The sequence below is a fragment of the Muscardinus avellanarius genome (assembly GCF_963383645.1).
Source record: "Muscardinus avellanarius genome assembly, chromosome: 14".
Taxonomy (NCBI): domain Eukaryota; kingdom Metazoa; phylum Chordata; class Mammalia; order Rodentia; family Gliridae; genus Muscardinus; species Muscardinus avellanarius.
The window spans coordinates 17323305-17333942 of record NC_137800.1 but is presented as its reverse complement, the minus strand read 5'-3'; the positions used below and the strand labels follow the sequence as shown (position 1 = coordinate 17333942).

Sequence of the window (10638 nt, the reverse complement as noted above, 5' to 3'; positions counted from 1 at the left end):
TGTGGTATACATGTAGAAAAGATTTAAAATCCATATTTTTTTTAATTAATTGTGTATTACTAGGACAATACAGTTAAATTGGCAATTTTATCAATTCTCAATAATGGGAGATAATTGTTTCTTGTAGGATTTCCAATAGTGTGCTCAATGTTTAAAACTATAATCATTATTTTTGCATATATCTGTCATTTAGTTAATTTTCTGGGCATAGTAATTATTTTCACAAACGAAATAGTAAGAAGCCTGTGAGATAGAAATGAAGGTAGATAGATAATAGAATTTCCTCAAATGTGAAATGTAAATATTCTTCAGGGAAAATATTTTTTCCATCTTATATTTTTTGAACAAGAGTCTGAATTGGTTAGATATAACTTTTATTTTAAACAAAAATGTCATTCATTTATTTACAGATAATAGGACAGGAAAGGCAATATAGCTACTTTTTAAAACAAAATTACAGATTGGATTGACACAGACTCTGAACAATTAAATGACTTAATCATAGTACATTAAAATTACCTTCCATATATTATGAACTAACATTCAAATCCAGAAAATTTTTTACATAAATTAGATTTTATGTTACCAAAATTTCTATTATAAGCACATCAGTACTATAAATATATAAGTGATCTTTTAGATGATGTTACAACTTGTTCTTTCCTTGGTAAACAGTAAGAGTCATGACATATGAAGACAGCGTATAAGGGACATTAAGTCAGCTTTGATCCCATTATTAAGAAATCCATATAGAATTGGATTAAGGCAACAGGACATCATGCCCAGCAAGTGACAAATGCAATACACCAGCTTGAAGTGTCTGTTGGAAATAAGGTTATCATTGAAATCGGTTACCACATGGAAAAGATGCAGGGGCATCCAGCTAACTGCGAACACTAAGATCAGGATGGTCAGCCTGTAGAAAACACTGCGAGATCGCTTCTTTATTCTGGTGACAGAACGCTTGACTCTCATTTCATGAGCATCCGAGTTCTCTTCAGGTTTCATCTCAAAGCAAGTTGGGACTCCTGGTATGAACTTACTGGATGAAGAGAGCTGGCTTCTTGCAGAGACAGAGTTTTCTGGGAGTGTCCTTGAGCGGTTGTCCTGGGAAGGTCTCGGTGGAGCAGGCAACACACATGCCGTCTTCTTGCTGTATCTTCTCCTGTGTTTTTTGATGAGTGGGTAGCTCCACTTATGGCTGCTGGAGACTTTCACCTGGTTCGCACTCTTTTTGGATGGATGCAGAGTTAAGTTGATCATCTCGTTCTCCTCTAGTCTGTTTTCTTTATTGGATAAGCCACAGCTTATACTCCTACAGACACTTGTATGACTGACGGTTAGACAGACCAAAGGCAGAATATACTGAACTAGCAATAAAGAGATAGTGAAAGCAATTCTGTATGAGTCAGATGGCCAGGACTCAACACACAAATATCTGCTGCTCAGCAGTGCAGAACCGAAAGTTTCCTGAAGTTCCACTAGACTGTGGAACACTGGAAGGGGAGAACAGATCGTGAAACCTAGGGTCCAGACAGTAGCTATCAGGAAGTAGCCATGGTTTGCAGTTAAGTGGTTGGATATAGGATGTTTTATCATATGATACCTGACAATGGCAATCGATATTAAAATTAAGGTGGAAACTAGGACTGACACACACTGAAGGAAAGGCATAATATGGCACATGACTTTGCCAAACATCCACTGATCCAGCAAGACAGAGGTCAGTGTGAACGGTGAGCAAAACAGCACAACCAAAATATCAGAGAAGGCCAGGTTCCCTATGAGAAAGTTTACAGTCGTCTTCTGGTGACGCTTTTTCATGACAGCCATTAAAATAAGGAGATTCCCCATAAAACCAAGCAGACTTATGAATGTATACAGCCCAATCAAAAAATACTGCAAGTCATCTACACTGCTCTTATAGTCATCCCAGACTGGGAAGTCGGAATTCCGAGTGGCAGCAGTATTGTTCTCTGTGACAAGGGTCTTGTTATAATACTCTTTCAGCTGGAAATCCATGTTAGAGTCCTGCTTGGAATAATAAAAAAAAAAAAACCATTAACAATTTGAGGAAAAAAATGCCCATACAGAGAGAAACTACATTTTACAATTTTCTCCTGTTTTTAATCTCCTGAAAGAGTTTAGTAAGATCTTCATTTGGTTCCAAGGGCAGTACAAATTCAGCCAATAATAATTACAGTATGTTTAAATCTGGCCTCAGTTCTATACTGTTTTAACTTGTGCTAAAACCACAGACTTTGTTTTTTTTTAACTTTATGTTGGAAATAATGTAAAGTAAAGGCAAGTGTAAATAAGGACCTCAAGATAATTTATAATGGCTCATTACTGGTATTCTCTAGTCAAGACACCTGGTACATTTATGATATAATCATACCTTAAAAGTCCTTTTCTATATGAATCAAGGTCAAATATAAAAGTCACCTGTTCTAAAATATCACCTAGTCTACCAAACTGCATGTTATCTCCTCTTCCAAATCCCTATGATATTGGGATTAGAGTTGTCTGACGCTACATGTCACCAATGTGCTTTACATTGCAGTTATTCCCACAGTCTACTTATATATTTATTCATAAGCAATGGTAAAATGCACAGCTTCCCTTTCACCATGATATCCATCACAGCACAGCGCGGTAACTTTACCAGTGCAAGTATTAAGTCAATGTTTAGGAGAGAATGAAACATTCAAAGAAAACTCTAGTTGCTTAAGTGTGATCTACTTTAAGAAGTGTTCACATTAAAACCTTTCAAGTGGAGAATACTATTCCAGGACCTCGGTAGCTCTATTAGGCATTCAATAAGTGCTTATCAAGACATACTGTGATAGCCAGTTGTGGTGGCGCACGCTTGTAATCCCAGCATTCAGGAGGCTGAGACAGGAGGATCGCAGTTCGTGGACAGCCTCCGCTACTTAATGAGGCCCTCCACAACTTAGTGAGACCCTGTTTCAATAATTAAGGATAGAAAAGAGAGTTTTGGGGTGTAGCTTGGATGTAGAATGCCCCTGGGTTCTATCCCCTACTGCAAAAAAAAAAAAAAAGATGTACTGTGATTATATGAACAGAATGCATGAAGACAAAAATCACTCAGTGATCAATTCTCAGTGTTTTGAGATGTGCTAAATTACCATGAATTAGGACACCTGCTGACCAACCAGCAGATGTTTACATGATATGTAGACATTTGCTACATATCAGTAACTATTTACTTACTTAGTTCTAAATCTATAATTTAATAATTTTACTTAAAACTATAAAAGACACATATAATTAAATTAATAATAAACAGCATTATCTTCAATTTATGAAGGGATTACAGATTCTGGTCCAATAAATTTCCAAATACACAAAAAATTATTTTGTGTGCAGACCTGCATTATAAACAAGATTAACTGCAATTGCATATACAGAAGGTTCAAAGAAGATGATATAGTCATCGTTATGCTATGAAAAAAGTTGAAAGTTTTTCACTTCTACCACCGATTCCACTGATTGAATTACTCTTGGATCTTGAGTATGTCCCTTTGGAAAGGAATTGATTCAAAAACCCCAGATCATATTCATTTATTCTTCGACCCTAACCCAAAATTTACATTGACTTTGCCTTCAAGGAGGGGAGGGTAACTGGTAAAATAGTGAATCATCTTCAGTCTCCTGAATCATCTTATTCACCATATGATGAGGCAGTAGCCTCCCTGCACCTCCCGGGAGAGGTCAGTGAGCTTCTAACAAAAGCAGCTTTCTGCCTAATTTCCTGAGCACTGACGGCCCCCTGTCTGGGTCTAGCTTGTTCATGATCCTATTTATATTTAAAATGTGCATAGGCGATTTGTAACTGTGCTCCTGCTAATTGTTCCTTTGGTTTCACTTTCTGGAATCATTCCTTTTCCTCCTAACCTTGTAGTAGGTCAGTAGTTGGTCAATGCCTTTTTTGTCCTGCTAATGTGAGGACAAGAAAGAAATTGGACAGTTTTCTGCATTGGCTTTGTGCTTTCTTGGGATATAACACTAACATTTAGAGTAAGATTGCTGCCCCCAATTTTCCAGAGCAAGGAGAAATGCAGCAAAACTTTCAGCCATTGAAACAATATGGGTTTGAATCTACAATTCAGTTGATCTCCAAAATATGAGGTCAGAGGTTTAGATTTGATTCAAATGGAGATAAGGAAAACATCCTAATTACTTTCATGGCATCGAGGTGCCTAATGGAGTAGGTTATACATAATCAATGAGTAAATATTTATTACTAATCACTTTAGAAAGGTATTTTTAAAGTTATCTCAGTCTTAAAATAACAAATGAGCCATCAGGGGAATATTCAGGACATGAGTGTGTACATGTGTATAAGTTTGTTTATATATATGGAAGCACTGGAATTAGAGTTTTTAAATGACCCCAAAATGAAATGAGGAGCTACCCACATAGACTATAATGATACCTCAGCCCTTTAACTTTTTAAGATGAACATCTTCATTGATAAAGGCTGTCCTGTGGGGAGAGAATGGGGTGGTAATTGGGTAGGGGCTAAATGTACATGTATGTCCACACAAGATTTTTACCCCAATATGATGTATGAATATAATGTACCAATAAAACATTTTTTAAAAAAGATAAAGGCTATCCTATAACCAACATGAAACTAAAGTTGGGGAACAACATTTATGGCATGTTTTTATTGAATTGAAAAAAAAAGTACAACAGGTCATATATAGGGTTTGTTACTAAAACTTCTCTATTTTAAATATATACATGCACATAAAATTTTGAATCCATTAAATTATTTAAAAAAACACTGATTATTAGCAAGCAATTATAAAAAGTGCCCTCACAAGTGTTCATTGGACACAGGGAAACTAAACATAACATTTCTTTCTTCTTTTAAAATATTTAAGAAATGTAGAAAATTTAGCCAGGCGCAGTGGTACATGCCTGTAATCCCAATACTTGGGAGGCTGAGACAGGAAGATCACAGATTCGCAGCCAGCCTCAGCAACTTATTAAAGGTCTCAACTTAGTGAGACCCTGTCTTCAAATGAAAAATAAAATCAGTTTGGTGGTATAGCTCAGAGATAGAATGCTCCTGAGTTCAATTCCCAGTACCACACACACAAAAAATGTAGGCAATTTCTATTTGATTTTGAAGAGAAGGCCTCTTTTGTTAATGAACAGATAAATAAAACTAGATGTGCTTTCCTTTATTCATTCAACAAGTCTTTGCTGAACATCTCATGTGAGGTACTGTGCTTTGATAGCACGAAGGTGACCAACACAACGTATGATGGAAGGGAGAGTCTATGAGGGGTTAACTCAGAGCCCCACAGTAACTGTAGACCGCCTGAGATATAAAAATCCATAAGAGGAGAAAGAAAGAAAGAAAGAAAGAAAGAAAGAAAGAAAGAAAGAAAGAAAGAGAAAGAAAGAAGGGAGGGAGGGAGGGAGGGAGGGAGGGAAGGAAGGAAGGAAAGAAAGAGAAAGAAAGAGAAAGAAAGAAAGAAAGAAGAAGGAAGGAAGGAAGGAAGGAAGGAAGGAAGGAAGGAGGGAAGGAAGAAGGAAAGAAAGAAAGAGAAAGAAAGAAAGAGGAAGAAAGGAAGGAGAAAGGAAGGAAGGAAGGAGGGAGGGATGGAGGGAGGGAGAAAGGGAGGAGGGAAGGAAGGAAGAAGGAAAGAAAGAAAGAAAGAAAGAAAAAGAAAGGAAGGAGAAAGAAAGGAAGGAAGGAGGGAGGGAGGGAGGGAAGGAGGGAAGGAAGGAAGAAGGAAGGAAAGAAAGAAAGGAAGAAAGAATGAATGAATGGCATTCTTCTGGCTGCCACTAATGCATTCTTTTCCCTACAGGAAACACACTATTGCTGAATATCATGGACACTTACATACCTGTTGACAGACTGGTTAGTACATTTTCTTTTTTTCCCACGTTTTTCTTTTCTCATCTAACATTCATTCCACGTTCATTTAATCATTTTTACTTTGGTGTGACTGTGTCATCAACTTTCTACTCTTCTTCTAGCCTCACTCCTGTCCAACTAGCGCGCGCACACACACACACATACACACATACACACATACACACACATACACACATACACACATACATACACACACACATACACACACATACACACACACACACACACACACACACCACCTAACGTAGGGACTCTACACAAAATGAACATTGGTGAGTCTTTGCTCTAACAAACATTCCCTCTCTTAACTAAAGAATAGATATTGCAGTTGGGGAGCATGCTAGTGGGTATACCGCCCTTCTAGTCAGGGCATGGTTTAAACATTAGGGAGATTTTGTTCAGTAAGGTTTAAGTTGTTTGTTTTAAAAAGTTGAAAATCTAAAGTCGAGGAGCTAATTTGAAATCAAGCAGACACATAAATAAATGCACAAAGAATTTCCTCTCTTACGCTTCCTTTTCCCCTGCAACACACAGTAAGAAAACTGCCAGTGGAAAAGCCAGCCTGCTAAACCATTCTCTGCTTTGCAACAAGTGTTATGATGAATGTTGTGTGATTTTATGCAGCAGAAATATTACATATAATAAAAGCCATGTCCTATACAGACCTTACTTCATCTTAGATTACTATGGAAATGAGGAAATATAACCAAAGAGAGTGTGTTTTAACAATGAAATAAAAAGATGAGGTCAAGAAGAAACCTGGTCTGGACTGTGTGAAACCTTTCTTGTGCCTAATTATTACATATTGTTTGTTCTTCTCTTTTAGGAGCAGTTATATCTATCATTATCAGAATTTCCAGCAGAAACAATGAGCTTTAATTTCCTGAGTCAAACAGTGACAAAAAAGTTCTTCATTAAATTGTAGCAACTTTAAAAATCCATGTCTTTCTAAAGATTTACTAGAATTTTCTTAAACAGTGATCAATACCTGGCACCCTAGATAAATGGTCTTCTAAATAAACTTTAAGAAAGTAGATAGTTATTAAAAGAATGAGAGGAACTAAGCTGAACTCTGAGAACTCACAGAGATGGATTTTTACATGTGAATAACATTTCTTTGTCGGGATAATTTCCTGCCTTATGAAAATGCACATTATCCTCTTTTTTTTTAAACAAAAGATGCCAATCACACCAAAAGAATTAAATAGATGCCATTTTTCTCTCTCTCGCAATGATAAAATATCTACTATTGCTTCTTTTGCTGTGATCGTGGAACAATGGCCAGATTACATGTTCCCAAATATTCGCAGGATTTATTCTTAAAGCCAGAATCTGGCAGGATCAGAACTGGACAGATAAACACAGCTCTGCTCAGCCAACAAGCATGCAGGCGCGCGCCACGCTCCCTTCTCAGTTCTAACCGCAGAGTTTCTCTTTCCCTGGAGAACGCTGAAATTTAAAATCGCATCCAGGCTGCAAAATTCTATTCAGAGAGCCTTAGGCTAGTGCAGGACTAGGGCAAAATCTTTTTAGCTTCTATCTCACAAGCCGTTCCTGTGAAAAAGATAAAGGTCGATAAACTTGGGGCTAAGAATTCCCTTTTCTGGAATTCGAGGTGTGTGGATGGATGCCTGCTTACGGCTCGCATTTGTCACACGCGGCCACCTGGCAAACAGGCGCCCTCCCAGGGTCCAGGCGGCCCCCGGGGCTCGGCCAGCTGCGGGACAGCGCGGCGGCTGGACTGCCGGCCTCCGTGGCGCCCCCCTCCCTTAACCTCACCCGGGGTCCCACCGGAGCTCGGCCCGGCTGCCCACCGCCCCGGGCACCCCGTGGGCTGCCAGTCCCCAGGCTCCGACGCCCACCGGCTGCAGCCAGGCTCGCCCAGCCATGGGGAGCGCGGTGCCCATACCTCCCGCCGACGCTCCTGCTTGGATCTTGGACCTTCTGCCCCCACCCGGGATGAGCCCGTGCCTGCCCCACCCCGGTGAGTTGGGAACTGGAGGGACCTACCGGGCACTAATTAATTCAACCCATCCTTTCCAGGTTCTGCCTCCTCCGCCACCCTAATCCCCCATTTTTCCTGCCTGGTTGCTTTGGGCTTCCCTGCCCCATCTTCTAGGAATCCCCACCAACGCTCCAGGACCAAGGACAGGGGTGCGGGCTCCAGGGTGTTTCCCGAGGACCAGCCGGGGCCCGTGGGTGCAGTCCCCCCCGGCCCCGAGGGGGTGGCGGAGAGGCCTGGAGCCTGTACCTCGGGGCGCCCCGGCCGCTGCAGGTGCCTCGACTCTCGGGGAGGTGGCCCGGTGCTGTCGCTTCTGCACTCCGGCGGCGGCGACAGCTGCAGCAGGAGCAGGACCTGGAGGTGGAGGCGGGAAGGAGGGGGCGGGGAGCCGGGAGGGTTTTAGAGGCGCCTAGGGAACACGTGACTGCTCCCAGGACCCTGGAGACCCTGCTCCAGGGCGCCTGCTCCGCTCCAGGATCTCCCCAAACCGCGGGCTGAGGACACCCGGGTCCCTACCCCACTATTGGGGAGCCCCAGGGAGAAGCCGCTGGACTGCAGGATGTCGCCCTGCCACCCTGCTCCCTGGCTGAAGGACCAAGTTGGCTTGATGGGCAAATAGATGCGCGAGGGTCCCGCTCCCAGACCCTGGTGAACTGTGTGGGAGTGGGCGTACCTCAGGAGCTTAAGCTTTCTCAGGAAAAGCTTCCAGGCCCAGGTTTTCTCTTTGTTCGAAGAACTAAAGAAGAAACTAAAGGGAAAACAAAATAGAATACGGCTCTCTCTCTCTGTGTGTGTGTGTGTGTGTGTGTGTGTCCCCTTTTGAGTGTTGAAAGGTGTAGGCAGAGGAGATCTAAACTTGCGGGGGACCCCAGCGGGTGTGCGGGGATGCTTCTCGCAGAATAGGAAAACGGGCTCATTCCCACTTCTTCAAGAGTCATCGGCGTGGGCAAGCAGGGGAGGGAGGTTGCAATGAAGGCAACTCTTCTCAAAATTATTCAATAACAAAAATAAGACAGGTGCGGGGAGTTGGGGGAGCGCTGCCCTTGGGTTTATTAAAAAAGAGAAAACGCATTCCCTTGTCCCTCCCCAACATGATTTCCATGACTATTTCCAAATCTGTTTTCTGTGTTGCAAAGGCTTGCCTTAGTTTCAGTTGATTGTTAGTTAACAGATACTTAAGGATGTGTGTGTGTGTGTGTGTCTGTGTGTGTGTGTGTGTGTGTGTGTGTGTGTCAGACATTTTTCTGGACACAACCAATGAGGTGAGTAAAGGTATGTTTTTTGTATTCTTTAAAACTGAGACAGTCACAGCCCTGACAGCTACAATCCTGTGGGACGGGCCCTGCACCAACTGAAGATGACTGTATCCTTTGGGGAAAATGCAACTTGTAAATGCAACTAGTGGGTCAGCGATTGCCAGCAGGTGTTAGACAATTCCTGTAGTCCTCTCTGCTGATTTGGTATTCAGTCCTCAGGGCCTCTGTACAGCTTGTCATTCCCCAGTCATCCAAGAACTTCTAAATGACTCAAGAAAGCACAGCTCCTATTTTATTCTTCTCTGCTTTCTTTCTGAACGACTCTGTTCTCAGTGGCTTAAACACAATAGGCCCCTGAGCAGGCCGCTGGGATTGTGCAGAGGGGAAGGAAGGAATGGAGGCACCGGGTCTGCTATTCACAAAACAAGTGCTTGGTCTTAGATTCTCTTAACTCCAACCTCTGTACTGCGAGTGTCTGACACATTGCCACAGATATCTCCATGCTTCCAGCTCTGCGCTGTCATGGCACACACCCTTCAAATACACATTGGCCTTGAAACAGCTGCTTAATGAAAGTCACCGTGGCTGTCTCCAAAAAGCCTGTGCTACACGCTACTGCATGTTAGAAATATAAGATAAATTTTATTTTCTCTTTTCCATGAATGTGCTTTTTTCTTTTGATGATAGAAACCTTTAGGTTGAAGTTCTGTTATTATTAAAATATTGAAAATGAAAGGGCCATATGTCACAGAGAATATTCTGTTTAACCTTTTCGTTTCCCCTTTCTGTTATAGCCACATGCCCCAAAAGAAGGACTTAGAATTTCTTCTTTAAATATCTTATTATGGCTGGGCATGGTGGCACACGGCCCTTTGCAACTCAGTGAGACCCTGTTTCAAAAAATAAAAAAGACTAAAAAATAGGACTGGGGTTGTAAGCTCAGAGGTAGAATGCCCCTGGGTTCCATCCATAGCACCACAAAAAGAAAAAAATAAATAAATATTACTATGATACACAGTGTTACAGATACATGGAGTGAACAAATTGACAATCCTTTATTTTGTAAAAACTGTCAATTTGAAATTATCCACAAGATATTTCATAAAGAGAAAGATATAACTATGAGCTGGGCTTTTTCCTTCAAATTTCCCCAAAGGGATTCAGGACTGATCATGAAGACTCCTTGTAGCACACAGTAGAATGATTTACTTTGTATTTTCCGGAGTAGTATTTGAGCCTGGGCGGGGGGGGGGGGCATTACCACCTTCTGGAACAGAAATACCAATGTCCACCTCTGAGGTAGGCAGTTTTCTTACTCACTATTTATAAAGTGCTCATTTGGGAAATTAAGTTGGGTTTTATGCGTGTTACAAAATTAAATTGGCTATTTCCCAGTTTTTATGATTTGTTATCAGTTATGAAAGAAAGCTTATTTGTAAAGATTAAAGTTATGGATC

General features: G+C 41.2%; 1 protein-coding gene across 1 annotated transcript; it reads right to left on the bottom strand.

Moving 5' to 3' along the window:
* Nucleotides 1-681: 681 nt before the first annotated feature.
* On the bottom strand, nt 682-2022 carry NPY5R (neuropeptide Y receptor Y5; the record flags this gene model as incomplete). Its single annotated transcript, XM_080710783.1, has 1 exon — nt 682-2022. One exon carries the CDS (start codon nt 2020-2022, stop codon nt 682-684), a length of 1341 nt encoding a protein of 446 aa, XP_080566909.1.
* Between the last annotated feature and the right edge of the window lie 8616 nt (nt 2023-10638).